Consider the following 24,401-nt stretch of genomic DNA (forward strand, 5'->3'; position numbering starts at 1 on the left):
AGTAATTTAAGGTCTAGGTTTATGCAAATTATATTGTACAACAATGGAAATTGATATAACACAACTGGAAATGCTATGTGCAACCTCAATGTAACCCACACATCTTTACTTTAGTTACTTAGGACCATTTCTGAAACTGCCTAGGAAGAGAAACATGTCAAGTAGGAAGCCCTGAACAGATATAAAGACATAAATATTATTATCATCATCAATATAATCGGTAAGACTGTCCATTAAGGGTTTAAGATAGAAGGCAATACATTCGAAAATCACTAATAGCCTTATTACAAATAGCGAAATCCTAATTGCTGCGGGAGCCAAAAATCTTTTCCATCTCTGCAAGTATGGGCAAGTAAAAGTTATAATAAAAAAATGTAATCAAATACAACGTGATCCCAGTACAACAGTACACACATAATGTGCATGCAAAAAGACAACCACAGATCAGCATGACTCGATGACTATGGTGGGTCAGATAATGGCATTACCAAATAATTTGATCAATAAAGTGCAAACCTATAGCAAAGTAACCAAAAGATCTTACAGAGCAAATATGATGGCATTGGTTGAAATAAAATGCAGATCCTTTCGTTTTAGACTGACTCTATTGGGAGTTTAGCTTACACTATTTTAAGGAGTCTTTGTTACACTGTCATCATTATACATTTAAGTACTGAGTAATATGAATGAACTACATGTACTTACTATAGGGTTAGCATTAGGACCATTTGCACGTAATAATGCATAATTTTTAGTTATTACTACAGTAACACTGTAAAATAGAGTTTGTTGAACAGCAGATGTAGGCAAGGGGGGGAAAGTGATGCTAAACCGTAATATCTAAAACAAGCACCTGTGCCACACCTGTACTATACATGATCAAAAGCGGTCAGTGTAGTTATACAGAGGAATGGTGTGGAGGAAAGGCTGCTTTTATTCTTGAGGTGACAGACATCTGGCAATTTTGCTGCTGCAGATCAAAAATCTCAAAAAAAAAAAAAAAAGTGTCAGGGTCCAAGACATGCTGGACAGAGAAAACCACTCTGAAATGGTCCTGGAGAGTCGGTCTAGAAATTATATAACTCAAATACTTTCAGAATCCTAGCTCTTGTGCAACTGTGCAGAAAAAAGAAGAAGAGGAAGAAGAAGAACAGGGATAGATTTTTATGAAGTGAAACTTAAGATCGAACTCTACAAGTCTTTTATAGATATGCTGAAAAAGGTGGATTTGTAAAAGCTTCGCTAGAATGCTAAACATGAATCGCCTAACAAGAATAGTTCTGTACATGATAGGAAAAGGCATTGTCCTGATTTAAAAGCGATATATTATAAATATATTGAGATATTGGTCTATTGAGATTTTCACAACCTACAATAAGCTGTGAATTACGAATTAAGTTGTCAATGCAAGACTGAGCCTGTGAAACTTCAAAGTTTATTACAAGTTTAATAATTACGGAGTAACAGTGAGTCAACCATAAGTGTCAAATAGCTTATCAGCTTTCATAATAAATCATTACGTAAGTGAAGCTCACAACATTTCACTTTTCATATTTGCATAAATATCCTTTATGTTCAAAATAGTGTTAAACAAAAAGCAGCATTTGTAAACCCAGGCCCTTCTCCCCAGTGCAGAGAATAAGCACCAATCTGCACCGAACGGGCTTGAACATGGCATGGCAGCCACGTTTGGGTCAAGCTGAGAAAGACTAGCAATTCCCTTTCATCATGAAAACCCATGCATCTGCGAGACCAGCTGGATGAACTATAACCCAAAACTTGTGCTTAAATGTTCAAACTAGTCCAACGTGGCCTTTGTTATTCTAAAGAGTGAAGATGATGTGCTTCAGGAGCATTAATTAACATTCAAGAATCATCACAATGAACTACCCATAGATATGTCATATAATACAAAATCCCCTGAATGAAGACAGCAGCTATAAATTCTGTTTTTTTTTTATTGATTTATGAAAATGTCCGTCTTTAGCCCTAATATTTTATATCAAATGGCTCCAAGAATCTTTAAATTCAATGATTGTGCTCACATTACTTATTGTAGCATAATAACGTCAAGATATTGACCGAAATGTTCATGCTACAGTGAAAAAAAGCTCAGGGACGAGCAGTAGACAGGATTCAGAGCCAGTCTGCCCCCAATTAAACAAAAGAGGGAAACTGGGTCAGAATCACTTAGTGTTCTTTTCAAGTCGGCACCACAGTGTGCGTTTTTTAAGACTCCCGACTGGAATCATAAAACTGCAAACAGGATGATGAGAGCATACTGTAATTGATTTGTGGTGGAAGACTTTAAACAACGCAAGACCAACAAAACTATATATATATTAAAAAAAAAAAAAGGATTCTGAAAACAGACCTGAGATATCCAGTACCTGAACTTAAGCAGCTGAAACAGACCATGCTTACACTGTCATGGGTTTTCATCATGAGTGGGAATTTGCTCCGGCAGAGCATCTCTGCCAAACCAGCCAAGGAGTCCAGTCGTTTTTTTAGAGAATCGGAGTGGGCGGCTGGAGCCAGAAATACATTGACCTATCGCAGCTCTCCCACACTGTGGTGGGCGGAGTGTTTCTCACGCTACTGACCTATAACAGAGTCCAGCCACTTTCTGTAGGAAATGGCAAAGCTGCTTTGCTCGGGGCTCCTGCAGCCTGTGAGGATTCTTGAGACAAACGAGTGCTCGGAGGGGAGTCCGGGGTGGGGGAGCAGGGGTCCCCGCTTTAGCCGCTTGGTGTCCTGCGTGTAGCTTCCATGTTTGCTCCCATCCAGAACACAGTCAACGTCCATAGCCTGGGAGGCGCTGCCGTCGTCACAGGGTTCCTCGCTGAGGAGGACATCGGTGTGGGTGAGAGGTGGAGACTGCGATCCTGCCCCCTGGACGTGCTCCCTCCGCCACTGGTGCCATAGGTAAAAGACATGCCGCCTGTTGGAGAAGCCTGGTTTTGAGTTTGTTCAAAAAACATATACCCGTTTACTATACAACAAAATACTCTTTTGGTGGGTCACAGGCTTGTCGCACAGAAAATACAATGCTCGAAGTTAGAATAGCAATATAAATAGGCTTATCAACTTTTAAAAAGGAGGAAAAAACATTTCTTTTGTGTCTGATGTCAAATGATGACATGGCCTCAACTTTAAAAACCACCAAAAAAAAAAAAATCATTAAATCCAAAGTAATCCAATCCAAAGTAAAAGAAAATACATCCCAGACTACATTAGAGTTTGTGCAACAGAGATGAACATTGTGGCAACTCATATCTCATTGATGAGTTATTGCACTTAAAGGGTTAGTTCACCCAAAAATGAAAATTAAGTCATTAACTACTTATGACTTAAAATTAATGACTTAATTTTCATTTTTGGATGAACTAACCTTTTAATGGCTGTTCTGATAACCACTACTCTTCCTTGTGGAACAAGAAAACTACAGTATGGTGTGATTTTTTTTTACCACTATTTTCACTTTTAAAAAAAATCTATAAAATAGAACAAAATAAAATTGTGTCACATGCCATCGAGACTTGTAATTTAGTGCATGTGATATATGGACAACTTTAATGATTAGTGCTTTTTAGAGCTGCTCCCAAATTTTCAACTAATCAGTATTCGACCAAAATTGTTATTAGTCGGTTAGTCGCAGAAAAAAAAACTTGTGGCAAAAAAAATCACGTAGTCCGTGAGGGACAAATCGTTATCGGCGGTTCCTTATGGTAATTACAGTATGTCGGTCAGGAAATCCAAATGTTCACCTTTCCATCCATCGACCTCAAATTTGGCTTAGGCCTGTAATTTGAAACATGTAAGTAACTTGGCTGCTTGGTTCACTCTAATATTAACGTAAATAAACGTGTGCTATTCTATGACTTTCTTTTCTTCTGTGGAACACACAATATTTGGGACATTTTAAGGAAGGAAGGAAGGAAGGTATGCATATATCCAAGTGTTTGTGTGAGAATGTGGAAGCTAAAGCATAGTGCGCTTACGCCGGCGCGATCACTAGATTTTTTTTCCGATAAAAGCAGAAACAACTTAAAATACTGTCATTTTTGGTCATACAGATTAGAGTGAAACATCATTTAAAAACGTTTTATTTGTGTAAACTCATAATAACAAGAAAACAGTGCCTTTGTAAAAAACAAAAAAAAAACAAACAGGATGCGATTTCTGCCTTCTTGGTCTCTTGGAACTGGAGCACGTCAAAAAATAAACCAAAACTCAGCATTGCCTCACAGACGTGAGAAATATATCTATAGAAACCTCGAAATGTCAAGCGATTGTAAACAAATTTAAATATCTTCAGATTATGTAATTTGTATGAAACATGCATACAGGCGCATCCACTACTGTGGATATGATGAGTCAGCATTGTCCGAAAATACAGAAAACATTATCAATTAATTAATAAAATGTTTAGACAGTTTTTTTTTTTTTTCACGACACATTCATAATCATTACTTGTGCCGGTGCGCTGTGGCAAGCTTCATGTGTGTGCTTGAGCGCTGATTAGGCTATGTATTATATAAAGGCAATTAAAGGCTCATAATTATAATTTATATGGCTTATTAATATACACGTGCAATTAGTCGAATAATCTCTAAATGAACGACTACTAGTCGACTAGAAAAATCTTTTATTGTTTTATTAATTACTCATGTTTCATAATGTTTAAGCATTAAGAAGTGTGAAATGTTTCACAAACTATAATCTCACCTTTTCAAACAGCAGACCTGTAAATGAAACATATTAAGAGGAAAAACACAAGCTGAAGGCTAAACACTATTCACTGAGCAGCTGCTCCTTGCATCAGACACGAGGGACGAGGCTGGGAAGGGGGAAAAGTAAAAGAGCTAGAAACAGAGATCTAGCAAACCGCTTGCCTCTCCTTCTGTGAGCTACAAATCTGCAGCAAAAGACCATCCATCATTTTAGAACAGTAAGCCATAAACACATCAGGCCAGACCAGCTGAGGGCCAAGGACAGACTTCTGGCAAGCAAAGTCACTGTATTCACAGTGAGAGTCTGATGTTGCCTGACTCTGCGACCACTATCGGCGCAGTAAGAACTGGAGATCTGTTACTGGCTTCAAACACTTTGTCTGATCACTCTCACCTGTGGCACCACAGCGTCTCGTGGCCCGGATATGACTCGATGAGATCAGTGCAGAGCTCCATCTCCTGATGGAAGAGCTGAGGGATGACGCCATTCCGGTGGTTGTCATCAGACGCTCCCGCCGTGCTCTCTCCATTTGGCTGCTGGGTGGGGTGGAGGTCCCTCTCTCCAGCCTGGCTCAGCTCTCTGGACAGAGCTTTGAGCAGGTGCTGACGGTAGTGGAAGCCGCTGTGATCTGACACGTGCACGGACACCCAGAGTCGGGTGGAGGACAGCTCATCATGCAGAACCTGGTGTACAAAGTCAGAGAGTATCATCTTTATTTAACGTAATCATGCTTCAGGTTGTTACAGAAGAATTGTACGTTATTGTTCAGTTGCCAAGTTGTCAAGTCACCTTCATTTATATAGCGCTTTTACGAAGATTTTTTCAAAGCAGCTTTACAGTGATAATAGGAAATTAAAGTTACAGAGATTGTTTTGGCTTTACAGCAGCTCTAGAAAAGAGTTATGGTCCAGCTAAAGTTATTTTAATTGATTCACTTCAGGTCACACTCGCAACGATCATTATTTATTAAATTTAGGGGCCGCTAACACGACACCATTTTAACTAAAAACAGAAAACTTTTTTCTGGTCACCCTTGCACGACAACAGTGTTTGGTGGCTTGAGAACACAAAGTTTGAAATAGGCTCCAAGGTGCAAGTTTGGAAATATTTTGAAAAATGTTATCACAAGCCGGTTTGATTCGCAATTTGATTCGCAAGCCGGTTGTTCCTGAAGGAGGTCTCAGTACCCAGTGTATATGGATCAGCTTCCTTCTGCGAATCACAACCTGTAAGGTTGCCTGTAATCTGTTATTATTAATAATTGTTGCTTTTATGGGTTTTGTAGCATCGGGGCGCGAGGAGGGAAGGCGCAATAAGTATGTGTGTGCGTGTGTGTAAGTTACGCTCAGTGCAGCTTCTAGGTCTCCAATGTAATTTTTTTTTTAAATATGTGAAATGTTTGTCGCTGTTATTGGAGTTGTCAAAAAATAGAGTGTCTTGTAGTACTGCAGTGCTTTATCAATATGTTTATGCATTGGGCTAACAAACAATAACTGACTGGGTTTGTCATCTGACCAATCACCGCCGATTAGCGTCACGCAAAGGAGTGGTTTGGAAAAATGAGTCGTTGTACGAATCATTTGGGAGTCGGTGAGCAAATCAGGTAAAAATAAATGCATATTATAAGACAACAAAAGTGTTTTTTGTCATTGCATTCATGTAAAACTGTTGTTGGGGACTCCCAGAACAATATTAGGAACATTTTAAATGCCATAATAGGTGCCCTTTAACTGCGTAGACATACACGCGCACACGCGGATAGCTCAAAAAAATGCATATAGATAATATGCCACTTGACTTGAAAGTGGCGTGTATGTTTACGCAAAAGTCATGATGTCATGTTGACACATCAGAAACCGACAAGGGGGCGTGGCCTTACTCAAATACAAATACTTTTCCCCCCTCAACAAATACAGATACAAATACCGGCTGCTTTGCACACCCCTAGTCTACTCTATAGGTATGCACATTTGAATATATGTGCGCAGGCACGTAGTCTATAAGTTGTAAGATCTATGGAGGTCAACATATCCATCAATTCATTGAAAAGCCTCTAAAAAGTTATGCAAAAATACAGTATGCATATTAATTCCTGCACATCGTTAAAATGAGCAAAAATTCTAAAAGGCAAAAGTGTGTCATTTCTGTAACACTGTAAAAATTGAGTATGTAATATTACATTTCTGTCCAGCAACAAGCCAATTAATTTAAGTTACAACAAATAACTGATAAATGGCTGATATAAAATACAATCTTGTCGAAATAAATAAATAGAAATTAACCACTAAAACTGATTCAATCATTTTAAATCCTACAAGGGAATTTATGCACAGGAGGACATAATGAATATGCATTTTGAGACTAGCTAAAGGTTACATTTAAGTGATGTTAAACCTTTTATGCTAATAAAGATTAGCTTTAAGTGAGTGTTAGATAACAGGAAGGGTGACCTAAAAATAAAAATAAAGGACCCGAGCATGCACAATTAAATATCCAAAAATAAGCACAGACGTTATTTCACCGTGATTTAGTTTAGATTAAACTCAGTAAAGAACATACTACAGAGATCTAGGATGGAAATTCAGACTAAGGAAAATAGTACCGAACAAGACATGCCGAAATGTAAGATGACAGCCGCATAACCCAATTATCCTGAAATAGCCTATGAAAGGCTCAGACTGGTTCAAGTCTGTTTAGTCCTGGATCATTAAATCTACAGGCTCATCCTTTTTATAACAGGGCCTTTTGCTGGGATTGAGCTCCATAACATTTGCCTAATTTCGTATCCAATTAAGAATAAGTATACATCAAAGGTCTGGCACTTAGTGACCCCATAAGAGCCAATAAGGCTTAAGCTGGCCTGACTAACATTACTCAGCTCTTTCTGTAAAAAATAAACAAAGCTAAAAAGACAGAAAACTGATTCTAAGTTAACTCAAGTGGAGAAGAAAGGTATCAAGACCATCAAAGGCTCAGGTAGATTTATCAACCTCATAAATAACCATGTCATGTCGCCTTCCTTGTAACACAACAGATGATGTGCCAGTGTGATCCATCATTCTTTAGGTAATCCAAAACAAACCTAATCTTTGAGACGTACGCAAACAAAGCAGCATCTAAAAGACATGCGTTTTCAGTCATTATGATGAATTATATGGACGTGGATGGAGACGGTCTACCTTCAGATTGCCTTTTGCCATGTTTTTCAATACCCAGATGCGATGGGACCAGGCATTGTAGTTGCTGGGGTAACGGCCGGCTGCATCTGCACAGACCTTCATCTCCTCCTGCAAGGCTCTCTGCAGTCGCTCACACCGTCTCCTGCTAACAGCGTCTCCTCTGGGTTCAGCTTGATCCTTCAGTTCTTGTCCAGAGCACTCGTTCTGTAGCCGCTGCAATACCCAGCGCCTGTGTTCACAACACAAACTAATTCAGCAAACTGATCATAAACATATGTCTGGAATGGATGCACAAGAAATTTAACACACTTATGGTTTTATTTATTAGAGAGCAAAAATCTGCAAATTATAAAAAATGAATTCTTTCATAACAGTTTTAAATTGGCCCAGATTATCAGCGCCGACATATATCGCTGTTGCGCTTCGGGAGACCAGAGCTCAACAGAGCTCCTGGCTCATGGACATTTCCCGATCTCGTGCCCCCTCTTTATCCCACCTCGCTTCCTGTCCACTATATATTATCCTATATCACAATAAAGGCAAAAATGTATTAGGCAACACAATATCATCTAACGACACAATATCATCTGCAGACAATAACCTGATCCAATCTGAATTCAAATACTTATTTTCAAAATATCTTACAGCCCCAATGTGTCCTGCAGGTACGAATAAGTTTTTAGTCTTTTCAGTTGCAGCTACGGATGTTTAATATTGTTCCAGAGGGACCCGAGTAAAGTGGTTTGCCCTTGCCCTTGCAGTAGTGATGAAATTTTGCTTCAGACAGTGCCATTGTTGACATGTAGCAAGAGGTCTGCAACTGCAGCCAGTTTCATTTCATGGTCGCCTGGACACTGCTTTCATTTCAGCCAGTTTGGGAGCATGGGAATAGATTCCATACAAATTCAGCCACATGAAAGCAGGAAACATTTTCCGGTACAGCGCATCAAACTATTCCATTATTAATTTCTTAAGGCTTAATTTATTATATATGCATTTTTTTATACATCACTATTTGAAAATTCAGACTCATCTAATGGTGAACTAAAAGTACTGTGGAAAAATAGAACACTTGAACGCAGCACTTCAATAATGCGTCATTTAATATTTTAAAAGACCTCATTTAACTGTATACACTAAAAGCAGAACATCTTGGGAGAGTCATACAACAAACCCTCAGTGCACTAAAGCAGGTGCCTTCACTGAATTTACATAGTTACAAAAAAGTACATTGATTTGATTATTTAAGACATAAATGCCCAAACATTATTTTGAAAAAACTAAAATAAAACTCGATTGAGGGCTGTGGGCCGAATGTTAATGTTCCACTATATCCAATTATGTTATTTAAAAAAATTAATTTGATCAAAATACACTTATTCTCTAGCCTGGTTAAAACCAGACCATTCTCAGTTCTCATAACCGAGTTCCGGTCTGGCAAAGCGTCATAGACAAATCATTTCCAGAGGGGCGTCACCAACGGACGTCGTGGATAGACCTAATACCAATCAGAGCGATGAAGGTTTTTAACAAGGAGGAAACGTTCAAATCACTTAAGACAGATGCGATAGCTGACGACGCTCCATCTTTGTAATGTAGGCTACAAAATCTGCTTCAAAATCCCAGCACTGTCGTCATCGTGTAAAAGCCCGCCCCAACTTTTCTGATTGGTGCCGCGATTTCGACGGATTGGAAAGGGGGTTGAATGAGCTCTTTGCCAGACTAACTTTCAGAGCAAATCTAATTTGCCAGAAGTTGTCTGGGTTTTTCCAGGCTACTTATTCTCTACAAAATTAAGACAAAATAGAAATAAAATAGAAATTAAGATACGCTTTCCCCCTTTTTTAGCCATCTTGTGACACAACATTGTGGGCCCGATTTAAAGGGAACCTATACGCCTTATTCACGGCAGCGCCATCTTTGATTTTCAACGAGAATGAAAGCGAGGCTGTGAGGGATAAACTTTCATCTCTTCAATGGGCTGTACTGTTATTTAATGTGTTTTCGGATTTTTCTGCTGATGAAACACTGGAAAAATGTCTTTCCAAGAAATTTCAGTTGACAAAAAACTCCCAACAATGTAAGCTGTGGAAAATTGTAAGTAATCTAGCAGCTTTATTCAGCTTTTTACAGCAGATGCCATTGGAAACACAGTAAGTCTATTCCTCACAGCCTCACTTTCATACCTGTCATGGCGCTGCTCTGAATAAGGCCTATTATACCCCCCCCCCCCCCCTTTTTTTCTACTACAAGATGTAATAGAAGTCTCAGGTGTCCCCAGAATGTATCTGTGAAATTTCAGCTCAAAATTTCCAAAATCATTTATTAAACCATGTTGTAAAATACCATTTTTAGTGGTAGGAAAAACATGTTGTTTTCGTGGCTATACAGCTCGTGCCTCAGATACTCTGCAAAAAACCATCTATTCGGTTTTTATTATCATCTCTATCGCGGTCCCACTCACGTGATTATCTGTATACATTTTAAAGCCATTTCAGTCCAAACTCCTGATTCATGGTTTTCTAAGCACACACATCCAAAGCACCCACACAGAAAGCTGGATGTCAGACAAAAGCCGCTTTCCGACCAAGTAGTTACAGGAACTTAGTTATAGGAACTGTCCACTTCTAAACAGTTCTAAGAACTACTTTCCCCCAAACTCGGTTTTGCTGCTTGCGTTCGCACTGGCCAAGTGGCTATAGGAACTGGTAGGAGGGGTAACGCAAGCACGGCGACGGGCTTTATAGCGTCATCACTAGACGTAGCGCATAGCGCGGCTATTGCAATGTTCCTGTTCTGCCTTGCCGGGACCAACGGAGAACAAACGGCACCGTTTAAGGATTATGCTTGAGTTCTGTACAGAGAAACACAGAAGACGAAGGCTCCAGCATAATATGATATTAAGTAATATGATGGAAGAAGATAAAAGAGCAGAGCGCAGGAGGCAAACAAAACGACGGGTAAGTTTAGCTATTATTAGCAATCAGCTGGTTGAATCCGTTATGTTTTTCTTAATCCTCGTTGTAATGTTTTGCAAAAACACACCGCGTATGGCAGACAGCGCGCTACAAGTTCCGTGTTGACAGTGGGCATGACTTATAAGTTTAACCAATCAACGTAGACCTCGGGAAAGGGAACTAAAAAAGTCCTCGCTCTAGACTAGGTACTGAAAGAGTTATAGGAACTATAGTCTGAGGAACTAAAAAATCCCCAATTTAGTCCGGTCGGAACACGAGAAAAAAGGGTTATAGGAACGTTAGGTTCTAGGAACTGCAAAAGTCGCTCCGTCGGAAAGCAGCTAAAAGTCCCTTGAGTATTAAACTAAGAGCTCTTTCACGTCTTATTGTGCTTAAACTGTCAAATATACCACGGTTATGTCAATCAATGTGTGTGAATGTAAACAGCAAGTTAAAAAAAACGCATGTGTATATTAGATCTGCGTATTAAAGTGAAAGCAGTGTAAAATACAGTACCTACTTAGCCTGGATGCCAGACCGAACTTCCCGACCAAAAAATGTTGTGGGCGGAGTTCGGTCTGGCATCCAGGCTAAGTAGGTACTGTATTTTACACTGCTTTCACTTTAATACGATTCGATCCATTGAGGAGTAATTATGATCAGGCAAAAAAAAATGATCGGGCCAATCAGATTGCCAGGGCGGACTTTATACGATGATGGACAGATGATCTGCAGGGATGTAATCATCAGGTTATCAAAGAGCGCTAACTGGTTTCCCTCAGAGATGACTGCAGCTGGAGATGTATTGATTCCGCTGTAGTGTCTGTTTATAAAATTAATTGAGAGCGCATTCATTTTAATAGACAAACAGAAAACTGCAATCAAGGCATTTGTCGATCGGAAAGATATTCGGCAAAAGTGTAACTTATCAGCTGGCTCTGACGGTCGCTAAGTTAAGAAGATGGGACGTAATGAAAAGCATGTGGTCGTTGTGGTTTCTCCTTTGGTCGCACTCATGAAGGACCAAGTGAAAGAAGCAACACTCGTTATTTTACTTCTAAAATAAGCAAGTTCTGTTGTTGACAACTATGCTATGCAAAGGAGTTGACTTACTGCGTTGCTCTGATTGGTTGTAGGTCTGTCTGACTATCCAATTGAGTGCAGAATTTTTTTTTTCCTGGTTCGGTTAAGACACGCCTCATAATCAAAACCCTACGGAGCTGTCTCAGACTCATATTCTGACCACAATACGAGTATGACGAAGTCAGGCTAGTACCTACTGCTAAATATGATGTTAAAATGAAAAATGAAAAACAGAAAATCACTCACTGCTCTTGATTGAATTAACTGTGGTACCTTTAAAGGGCCATTCTAGCCACTTATTCGTTGATTTTTACTTTTCTTGTTGCATGTTTTCTCAACGAGCTCCCCCTACAGCTGTGGTGCGAATATTTCACAACACTGACATAAATTCACTTGCGGTGCCCTCCTCCTCCTTTCTACCGTAGACACGCTCATGTGCTTTTGTTATTGTCGGATCCAGTGTGTCCCAACTTTATCGTGTAGAGCTATGTCTACCGAGGTGGGTAATACATCAAACACAGTATCATTTAACATTGACATGTACATTTTGTATTCTGTTATCATAATCCGTAACAGGGGGTGGGCGGATGAATCTAGCAAACATTACCGCTTATTCTTATCTTAGATATAGATTAATCTACCCCCAAAAGGAACTATTATAAAGTTTATCTTATAATTGTACAGACAATCAATGTTTTACATGTTATTAAAGGACAATTATAGATCATAACAGAGTCGACCAAATTATAAACAATTTTACTGACACAGAAACGCTAGATCAGCATCTGTTTTGCGAGATTCAATGTCCTTTAGCTCTCGTCATTCCGTAAACGCACAACCAATATTTATTCTTGTGCTGTCCCTCGCTCGGTCAACAGCTTTCTTCCTCTCCCTCACCTCCTCCGCCGAGTACTGTCTCCTTTTTCTTTTCACTGACTGGAACTTGTGAAGCTTTATCCATCATTGCGTGTTCTTTTAGCTAGTATTGAGCGTGAGGGGCGTGTGTTTCGAATTGCCATAAAGCAGTTTGTGTTTCTCGCTTCTCACAAGACTTCCTATTTCCAATTTACCGGGACAGTAGTCTTCATGTCGCAAGGCTGGTTTTCCACCTGGGAACGCTGGGGGGAATGGGGAAAGTCGCCATTCTCGACCAGAACTGGTTATTTAAACATCCAAATGATTTCTAAATGGATTTATTGCCAAGTGCTGGTTTATTGCAAAAGTTGCCAAATGCTGCTTTAATAAGAACACGTTTCTTACATGAATGCTGCGGTTAAATGCTCAGTCGAAGAGATAAACATGGCAGACTGAGTACAGCTCATACACTCAGGCCGAGGTCTATGCTAATATGTGACATCACAAAAGCTAGAATCTGCAATTGGCTTGATCTGAGACACTGCTTATATTTATAGGGATTAAAAACATGAGGAGTGGCTGGATTTTTACCATTATAGGGCGGTTGTCCACACACATTTATGTTCAAACACCATGTGAAAGTGAATTTTGCATAATAGGTCCCCTTTAAAGGGTTAGTTCACCCAAAAATGAAAATTCTGTCAGTATTTACTCACCCTCATGTTGTTCAAAACCTCTATGTGTTTATTTGTTCTGCTGAACACAAAGGAAGATATTTGGAAGAATGTTTTAATCAAACAGATCTCATTCCCCCTTGACTTCCATAGTAGGAAAAAATACATACTATTGTAGTCAATATGGAATGAGATCTGTTTGTAGGGCTGGGCAAAAAAATAGATTTTTCGATTAATCGTTTTTTAAAATGTGTTCGATTCAAAATCGATTCTCAACGGCCACGAATCGATTTTTTCCATATAAAGGGCTCGCGGACGCGGTGATGCATCTTCTCGTCTCTCTGCACTATGCAAGCGCTGCAGCTGTCGATACACACACGCGTTCAGGAGTCGGGACATGACGGAATATTCACCTAACAATCGGGCCAGCATTGCATCGTAACCTATGATCGTAACTAACGTTTATCATTTTCACGTCTTTTTGTGTTTTACAAGCAATGTTAAACCATCCCATGCTCGCGCACTCTCAGAGATGTCTTTCACTGCGTGCACAGTACAACCTAAATCTGCCTCACAAACAGCTCGCCAGAAACAAAAGTTTTGTCCCTGGATTATATCACTTTAACAGTTAAAACACGCGACATTATGTCAAAACTCTGGTCTTGGTGAGTAACCTCATAAAGACAGTCGGTAATGTCTTAAATTAGCATTAAACGCGTGTGACAGAAAGTTAATTAAACAGTATGGATTCGCGCACTAGTTCTTAAAGTGAACGCAGCCATTTGTGTCAGTCATTAATTCTGTTGTCATAACAACAGAATATAGTTTTAATTGTAAGCAATCAGAATTAAAAGCCTTTGTATTTAATTCAGTCTGGACTAAAAAGAATATCTAGTGTTATTTTACATTGGATTACTTTATTCAGTTTCTGTAGTATATCTGACATGCAAAAAACTACCCCAAAAGGTCTCTTAATTTGTGTCTTTATTCTATTGTATTTATTTGTGCTACTTTTTTTTTCAATTTAATTCAAAGATTGAAATCAAGCTTCCATACATAAACTCTTAAAACAAAAAACAAAACAAAAAATTAAATTACCATTTAGGTAAGATCAATGTAAAAAAATGTCTAAATATTTATATTTTTATTTATCTATATCTATCTTAAACATAAAATAACATGATGTGGCGCTGCTCAGCTGGCGACACGCAACTCGCTCCAAACAATTAGCTGTGTTTGTTGTGTTCGTCTGTCATCGAACTAAGTAGAAGAGTATTTTTCTGGATATGTGGGGGCTAAAGTCTGGGCTAAGAGTGCTGGACATTTCTTGTTTTATCAGACTTTTTATTGGACTTTTAATTATATTTGGTCTGCTTGTGCACTCACGCACCAAGAGTGTTGAGATGCAGGAATGGCGCAGGGACAGCCGACCAGCGTTTATTTATGCTCGCGGCACACTCCTAAAACTTAACAAAGTGGGACTTGAAGGACGAGCTACACCCGGGCTGCTGACTAGTATCCCGGGGGAACTGACACGTTCGGCAATCCGGGGGAGAAGGAGGCGATCACGGCTGGCTGCACGGGAGGAAGAACTGGTGCGACTGAGCGGACAGAGGAGGAAGCGAGGGAGACGGGGTGGAATAACCCAGCAAACATGCCAGTGCGGGCCCACTGTGGGTAAGTGTGGGTTTTCTGTGGGACAGTGTGGGCAAGGGCAAACCCTTTGGGGCCCCATGTGGGCTTGCTGAGGGCAAGCCCACAGTGGGCTTTCCCACAGAAACCCCTCAAGGGCCCCTAGTGGGTTAGCCCATGTGGGGCCCATAGCAGTTTTGCCCATTTGGGCCCCCATGAGGGTTTACTGTGGGCAACCCACTGTGGGTTTGCCCACAGAAAACCCACAAGGGCCCCCAGTGGGTTAGCCCATGCGGGGCCCATAGCAGATTTGCCCATTTGGGCCCCCATGAGGGTTTACTGTGGGCAGCCCACTGTGGGTTTGCCCACAGAAAACCCACACGGGCTCGCAGTGGGTTAGCCCATGCGGGGCCCATAGCAGTTTTGCCCATTTGGGCCCTCATGAGGGTTTACTGTGGGCAACCCACTGTGGGTTTGCCCACAGAAAACCCACACGGGCTCGCAGTGGGTTAGCCCATGCGGGGCCCATAGCAGATTTGCCCATTTGGGCCCCCATGAGGGTTTACTGTGGGCAACCCACTGTGGGTTTGCCCACAGAAAACCCACACGGGCTCGCAGTGGGTTAGCCCATGCGGGGCCCATAGCAGATTTGCCCATTTGGGCCCCCATGAGGGTTTACTGTGGGCAACCCACTGTGGGTTTGCCCACAGAAAACCCACACAGGCCCCCAGTGGGTTAGCCCATACGGGGCCCACAGCTGTTTTTCACTATGGGGCCCCCATGAGGGTTTACTGTTGGCAACCCACTGTGGGTTTGCCCACAGAAAACCCACATGGGGCCCCAGGCAGTTAGCCCATGCAAAGTTAAGTTGTTTAACAGTCAAATGTTTTAACATTAGAAGGTTTAATATTAGAAGCTTAATCAAACTATTTAACGATCCTGTGAAATGTCAGTCCATAATTAACTAAAACTGCATATAATGGATTATGAGCATGTGCATTTAAAAACAAATTTTTGACTTATAAGGAATTATAAAAAAAATATAGATGTAACTATATATTGTAATGCGGTAGGTCTTAATGAGTCTTTATAAATATATTTATAGAATTGTAATATTGCTCATAAATAAGTAGAAATGGTGCTATAATTCATTATAAGTATGGACTGCACAGAAAGTGTTACCATATTTATTAAATAAAATTAACTTATTTGTCACAATAAAAACAATACAATGGTTTACAGATATGTTTTGGTATTCATCAGTGATGGATATTTATCATAATATTATATTATTTATACTATTGATATATAACATATTATTGCTACTAATAAATGGGCCTACATCACTGATGTAACGACTGAGCCCAATCAGACACAAACGAAACTGCGACGTCACTGGACGTAATTTCATTACCAACTTTCATTTATATAAAGCATTTTAGTGCTTTCATATTCTAATGAAAAAAATAATATTACATTGGTCATAGAACTACATAATGATTTTTAAATTCATGATATAAAATGAATGATATTTTAAATTGTTACATGTTATAATTCTAGATGTTTAAATGCTGCGTGCCTTTTGAATTGATATGATTTCAACGCGCGTGCGCGTGCGAGTCGCATTCAAAGTTGTCCGATTCAAAGACAGGAGCGCACGCGAGCAGATGGAAACCATGGAAACGAGGAAACCTCTATAACTGACAAACAGCAAAAAATAGCGTCTCCCTGTTTTTCCACTGCTTTCAGGTAAGTTTGGTTAACAAAATCACACAAATAATACATACAAACGTTCCTGACACCTTTCTTACGTATAATTGATACGCTTCTGTTGAATATTTACTTTGTAGAAAAGGTTTTGAGTCTTCGAAAAAGTCCGTTAGCATCTCAACTGTTTTCAGAATATGTAACGTTAAACGTTAAGTTAAGTTAACGTTAGCTCTTGTTTTACATAAGTTTGGGGTTTTAACCACATCTTTGTGTTGATTACAGTTTTTGTTTTGCTGGTAATTTGTCAATGGGTTATTGGAAATTAGCTAATTGCTAGCTAGCCTGAAAGAATTCACACTGTAACGTACTGTTGATCAGTGACGTCACTTACAAAGATTGATAATAAAAGTGATTTCAGAAGGGACTGAAAAAAACCTCCACAACAAAGGAGGAATTATTGTTTCATGATAATAATTTCATATGCATTTCTTGCACAATATATTACGTTAAGATTTTATATATTCTTTTTCTCTTTTCTGCATTGCATCTCTAGCTTGATTCCTTGTAATAAACCCTTTGTTCTATTGCAAATCCTATGTAACATTGTTGGCTCTGTGACACATTGCATGTTATTTTCTAGTCTAGAAAATCACCATGATGTCCTGCTACAGCCCTGTCCCAAGACAACCTCCACGGCTATGAACTCGACTAGTAAGCAAAACTTCAATCATACTGTTCAAAAGTTTGGGGTCTGTAGGATTTATGCTTTTTAATTAAGTCTCACACTCATTAACCCCAGTTTTTTTTCAGTGATATTGTCCTTGAGAAGCCTGTAGGCTAAATAATAGCTGGCAAAATAATATAATGTTATAATGGTCATAAGTTATAATAATTAAACTATTATGATAACATGGATATCATGGTCATTGGTATATTCTCTAGGTGTGTTTTTAATTATGTTGGCCAATGAGACACCATACTGTCCAGCGCTAAGGTATTTATTTATTTTCATGTAATTTTTTTTTAATGATAAATACTAAAGTTCTTTTAACTTTTTAATGCTGAATTCAGGGGGTCGACAACTTTAGGCACGCAAGTTATTTTTCACAGATATCTGGCCAGTTTACTCATGGCTCATATTCTTAGCCTTTAAATGTTTGAATTTAAATCCACAATGCAATATCAGGGGGTAAAGATATCATTAGAGTTTCTAAAGTTACTATGCTCTTGTTACCAGATGAGATATCATTTGACCCTGTGATTCTTCAGGACCAGATCTTGATGCCATCCACACCCAGTACATGACAAAGGTGAGTTTCACAATAGCTGCCACTACCACAAACCAAGAGACCGAACACAACAGGCCTTCATCCATAAGAACTCACCCATACGTTGGTATAGTAACCAAAACCCGGTATTAAACATTAAACGGGCCCTGGGGCCAAATTAAAGGAAAACTCCGGTCAATTTTAACATTGAGCTATTTTTTTTGTACATTTGGAGTGCTGTCAGTACAGACAAAAATTGGTGTTGCCTACACTGTGTTATCATCTTTTTAAAATTTGCACCCTGCTGACTTCAATGGGGCATGGTCTAAACCTGCTTTTAGCCTCGTAACATCCTTGATTTGTCATTACGAGTGTACAGCCATGTGAGTGGTGTTATTAAGAGTGACCACGGTCAATCTGACTGCAGTAGATATGAAAGATATTAATAAAAATGATGTTAATTCAGCCAGCGCACATACCTCTATTTGCTTCCTGTTTTCTGTCGATGCCCACAGTAGTCGATTGTCGATCTCACACGTGAGTTCATTTATATCGTCTCAAACCTACCACTGTGTGGTGTTCTGAGAATATCAGCTCAAATGGATAGTTCATCCGAATCAGATGTTGAACACACAGAGGTTTGAGATGATATTCACTTATGATCGCGCGCGTGAACTCGACAATCGACTACTGTGGGCTTCGCCCGAAAACAGGAAGCAAATAGAGGTATGTGCGCTGGCTGAATTAACATCATTTTTATTAATATCTTTCATATCTATTAACCGTGGTCACTCTTAATAACACCACTCACATAGCTGTGCACTTGTAATGACAAATCATTACGAGTACAAAAAAAATAATTACAAGCTTTTTTTAAGGAAGACCGCAGTATCGATAAGCCCAGGTGTTATCAGTTCTGTCTTGCAAATTCTGTGAGGATTAGGAGGGGTATTTTAAACAGTCTTCATACAACATGTTTTTCAGGCTGGTGGTTGTTTGTAATTTTAAATTTAAATTTTAATAAGTAGGGAGAAAATAAAAACCTTTATTGAACATTTATTAAATGCATGTTAATGTTTTCTAAATGATTAGTTAATCATTAACTAAACAATTGTAAATTATTTATAACTGAATCTACAAAACATACAATAATTAACATCACTTAAACATTTATGAAATGCATAATCATGTTTCATAAAAAATAAGTTAATCATTTACTAATCACTTGTAAATGACTTGTAACAGAATTAACAAAACATACATAAAATGTTAGTATATCAATTGCTAATCATTTATGAATGTTTTGTAAAAGCTTAGTTCATCATTAACCAACCAAAATGACTTACAACTAAATGTTATTATAAACCGCAGCTCTCTCATTGACCTATTCAGTCATTCTCTTAGTTAAGCATTTATAAATAGCACCTGGAACAATCAGAAGACGTTTCCTCATTCAAAGTGCAGGTTGAAAACTTTCTTAGGTTGAAATGGCTCAACAGTACAACCCTTATTTTGTTTTTAACATTTGTATTTCAATTGATCCTTTCTCACTTAGATGCTGTGACAAAAAGCAGTCAAGCCACTGCATGTGATGTGGAAGCCTCTATGAAGACATGGCTCCGTAATCCCTGGGACAGAGATGGGGACGGCAAGGAAGGGCCAGAACTGCAGAAATACCTACTGTTTCCCCTGAGGGGATTGATTTTTAATTTTCAATCCCCTGTTTTCTGTGGTTATTGCCGTTTAAAACTGTATTATCATTAATTATAATTATTATTAAATATAAATAAATTATTTGGGGAAAAAAACATGACCCTCGATTTATTGCTGCTAACAAGTGCAATTGTACTGCATATAGTAATATGGGTGTACCTACTCTGTGTGCTGAAACTTTGCAACTGCACCCACAGTGTGCCCACATCCAGCCTGCTATAATTTGTGTGGGCCAGCCCAAAGTCAGCCCACACTTTGGGCTGGCCCACGGTAAGTAGAGTGGGCCCCGATTGGAGCCAGTTGTGGGCCCACAGCAAACCCTTATAGGGGCCCATTTGGGGCCATTGCAGGCAGCCCACTGTGGGCCCACAACTGGCCCCAATGGGGGCCCACTCTACTTACCGTGGGCCTGCCCATAGTCAGCCCACACTTTTGGGCTGTCCCACTGGGGCCCCACCTGGGTCCCGAAGTGTGGGGCCCACACGTGCCCCGCATTTCACGCCGGTATCTGGGCCCACAGTGGGCTGCCCACAATGGCCCCCACATGGGCCCCTATAAGGGTTTGTCGTGGGCCCACAACTGGCCCCAATGGGGTCCACTCTACTTACTGTGGGCCTGCCCACAGTCAGCCCACACTTGTGGGCTGTCCCACTGGGGCCCCACCTGGGTCCTGAAGTGTGGGGCCCACACGTGCCCCGCATTTCACGCCGGTATCTGGGCCCACAGTGGGCTGCCCGCAATGGCCCCACATCGGCCCCTATAAGGGTTTACCGTGGGCCCACAACTGGCCCCAATGGGGTCCACTCTACTTACTGTGGGCCTGCCCACAGTCAGCCCACACTTGTGGGCTGTCCCACTGGGGCCCCACCTGGGTCCCGAAGTGTGGGGCCCACACGTGCCCCGCATTTCACGCCGGTATCTGGGCCCACAGTGGGCTGCCCGCAAGGGCCCCATTCGGGCCCCAAAGAAGCTTGTTTGCTGGGAAGGAGGAGACTGCGGCAGCGAAAGTACAGACCAGCTCTGCCTGCTATGATCCTAGCCAACCTGCGCTCTATCAACAACAAAATCGACGACATACGGGCACTTGTAAGGTACTCTTTTGAATTTCGCGATGCTGCTCTTCTCTGCTTTACTGAGTCATGGCTGCACACTGACGCTCCGGACTCACTTTATGACATCAGTGGATTTTCACTTATAAGGGCGGACAGAAATGAAAACTCGGGTAAAAGTAGGGGAGGGGGGATCTGTGTTTATTTAAACGAACGGTGGTGTCGCCAGTACACAATCAAACACATGATATGTAATAGAGACTTTGAATTGCTGGCAATTGGGTTGAGACCATTTTACCTTCCCCGGGAGTTCGGCTGCATTTTGCTATTTGTTGTCTATGTCCCCCCAAGTTGCAAAATGCATTGTACCGCTACATCAATAGCAGATTATGTGCATAACCAACAACAACATTTTCCAGATGCTCCTGCTATTGTTTTGGGAGATTTTAACAACTGCAACCTAGAGAAAACCTTGCCAGGATTTCAACAGGTTGTGAAATGTGAAACAAGGAAGGAGAGTATACTGGATAAATGCTACATTAATCTCCCTAATGCCTATCAATCCAGGAGCAAACCACCAATTTCTAACTCTGACCATAATGTGGTACATCTTATCCCGACGTACACATCAAAATTAAAAAGTCATAAACCGGAGAATAAGGTGGTGCGACAGTGGACTGATGACAGCAGAGAGGAGTTGGGAGCTTGCTTTGACTGCACGGACTGGCAAGTGCTGAGGGGGGACACATTGGAAGAAACTTGCACTGTTACAACGGATTATATTAATTTCTGTGTACAGTCTATCATACCCACAAAAACAGTTAGGGTGTACCCCAATAACAAAAATTATGTAACGAAAGACATTAAACAAGTAATGAATTTGAGAAAATTGGCTTTTAAAAATAAGGATAGAAGAGAGCTACAAAAAACAAATAAAGAACTGAGGGAAAAATTGAGGAAGGCAAAGGAGGCACACAAGAAACATCTGGAGGAAGCTTTCAAGGCTGGCAATCCACGTAAAACGTGGGATACAATGAAAAGCATGACAGGCATGCCAGGTAAAAACAGGATACCATTTGTGGCAAGTGATGAGATGGCCTCTGCCACGGAATTGAACACCTTTTTTACTAGGTTTGAAACCGCTGGGAGCACGGAGAGATGCAGGAAGGTGTTGGAGTCAGTCACGATGGGCTCTGAGGATAGAGTGACAATTACAGTGGGTCAGGTGGAAAAAGTATTTGGTCAGCTTAATTTACGTAAAGCCACCGGCCCGGACAACATCAGTGCCTCTATCCTGAAAACTTACAGCAAGGAGCTAGCACCAGTGTGGCAACCCATCTTCCAACAATCAATGGATACGCACACGGTCCCTGTGGCCTGGAAAACATCGCATATCATTCCCCTACCAAAGAAATCATGCCCTAAGGAGTGTAATGACTTCAGACCTGTGGCTTTAACATCTGTTTTAATGAAGTCATTGGAAAAAATCGTAGCAAATGAGCTCTCTCAGTCTGTACAGGACATACTGGATCCGTTGCAATTTGCATACAGGCAACAGCGCAGTACGGAGGATGCTGTCGGCACTCTTACGCATCTGGTCTCAAAACATCTGGACACTCCGAAAATAAAGCCATATGCCAGGGTACTGTTCATTGATTTCTCCTCTGCATTTAATACAATAAATCCGGACATATTGTTATCTAAAATGGCCCTAATGGGTGCGAATCCATATCTCATTCATTGGTACTGTTCATTCCTCACTAACAGGCAACAACTGGTTAGGGTTAATAACACCTACTCACCCTTGGTCACAACCAGCTGCGGTGCCCCTCAAGGATGTGTTAGTTCTCCCTTGCTTTTCACACTCTATACCAACGACTGTGCTACCTTTGCACCCAACCATCATATCATCAAATTTTCTGATGATACTGCGCTCGTAGCTTTGATGAAGGAGGGGGAAGGGGCGGAACTTTATGTGCAAACAGTGAACAATCTTGTTAAGTGGTGTGATCAAAACGCCCTCATCCTCAATACACAGAAAACGGAGGAGATCATCTTCGGCACCCCTCATGAGTGCCACATTACACCATTAATTATTCACAATCAAATCATAAAACAGAAATCTTCATTCAAATATCTTGGAGTGTATGTGGACAGCAACCTTTCCTGGACCTATCATGTAGACTACATCTGCAGCAAGGTACAGCAGAGAATTTATTTTTTAAGGAGACTTAGGTCATTCGGAGCGAGTAGCGAAATCCTGTCTCTTTTCTTTGTGTCAACTATTCGAAGCATTCTGCAGTATGGTGGAGCAGTGTGGTTTGGGGGCCTCTCAGCTCAATTGAAGGCGAGGATTTTTCGGCTTCTGGGAATTTGTTCAAAATTGGTGGGACAGTCGGTTGAGAAGGCGTTTATTGAAAGTCATGAAATACATACTGTACGCTTGGCTCATAAAATCTCCCAAGATTACTCTCATGTGCTGAATAAGGAGTATCAACTCCTGCCCTCTGGGAGGCGCTATAGGGTCCCAGAGTGCAGGAAGAACAAATACAAACACTCATTTGTTCCTCTGTCAATATCGATGCTGAATCAACGCATGAGGGGAAAGAAGCGATAGTTTTCCCCCCACTTGTAGCTGAAGAACACTCTTGCAGGGCAGAGTGCCCATAATATTATTTAAGTACTTTGGTATACTTTTTATTGATGACTGTATGTTTTGTTTTTAGTTTGTGTGTGTCATAATTGTTGGAGTTTTGGTTGCAAGACAAATTTCCGTGTACACGGACAATAAAGTACTATCTTATCTTATCTTATCTTAACATGATACTGTTTGATCAAGCTGTGCGACTGTTCTGACTTTTTTTGCACATTGCATCAAAATCCTGTTTATTCTTTGTATGCATTTAGTGTACCTAAAATAAAAAGAGTTTTATATACAGGTTTATGGCTCTTAATTTCTTTGTATTAATTAACCACTAGTAAACTTATGTCCACTGTTCTTTTTTATAAATATAGGATTTGTATTACATCTTCATTATAGTCGAATCGAGAATCAAATCAGGAATCGAGAATCGAAATCGAAAATTGAATCGAGAATCGAAATCGAATCGAACTGAGAGCTTGTGAATCGAAATTGAAATGTGAATCGATACCCAGCTCTATCTGTTTGATTAAAACATTCTTCCAAATATCTTCCTTTGTGTTCAGCAGAACAAATAAACACATAGAGGTTTGGAACAGCATGAGGGTGAGTAAATACTGACAGAATTTTCATTTTTGGGTGAACTAACATTATATTAAATTCATGCCTACATTTTTTTAAATCCTCTAACCTGTGTATCCATGTCTCTGGACTTTTAGGATGCTTAGATAGTGCAAGTTTTCCCAGGTAAAGGTCCTTTTCTGGGTTTAACACGCCACACTGCAGGAGCTCTTTCCTATAAAACATACAATTCATCAATACCCAGATGAATTCACAAAGATATGCAAAATCAAAACACCAAAATAAACAGTACAGCACCACCTCCTGGACAATATGTTTCTTCCA

At 40.2% G+C, this 24,401-nt stretch overlaps 1 protein-coding gene and 1 long non-coding RNA gene across 2 annotated transcripts in view; one reads left to right on the forward strand and one right to left on the reverse strand.

Moving 5' to 3' along the window:
- ptar1 (protein prenyltransferase alpha subunit repeat containing 1) overlaps positions 1-24,401 on the reverse strand; it is a 26,341-nt gene continuing 1,940 nt past the window's right edge. Inside the window, exons 4-7 of the mRNA XM_039662197.2 lie at positions 24,187-24,291; positions 7,914-8,142; positions 5,128-5,417; positions 1-2,941 (exon numbers count right to left, since the gene is read on the reverse strand). Of these exons, the coding sequence (XP_039518131.1) occupies positions 2,596-2,941; positions 5,128-5,417; positions 7,914-8,142; positions 24,187-24,291 (970 nt within the window). The 3' untranslated portion in view covers positions 1-2,595. The remainder of the gene's footprint in view (positions 2,942-5,127; positions 5,418-7,913; positions 8,143-24,186; positions 24,292-24,401) is intronic.
- LOC120486131 (uncharacterized) lies at positions 16,467-20,087 on the forward strand. Its single transcript, XR_016168275.1, has 4 exons — positions 16,467-16,863; positions 17,465-17,535; positions 18,062-18,134; positions 19,648-20,087. It is a non-coding gene; the product is annotated as an uncharacterized LOC120486131 (long non-coding RNA).

This window comes from Pimephales promelas, chromosome 4, assembly GCF_988280905.1.
Source record: "Pimephales promelas chromosome 4, fPimPro1.hap1.1, whole genome shotgun sequence".
NCBI lineage: Eukaryota > Metazoa > Chordata > Actinopteri > Cypriniformes > Leuciscidae > Pimephales > Pimephales promelas.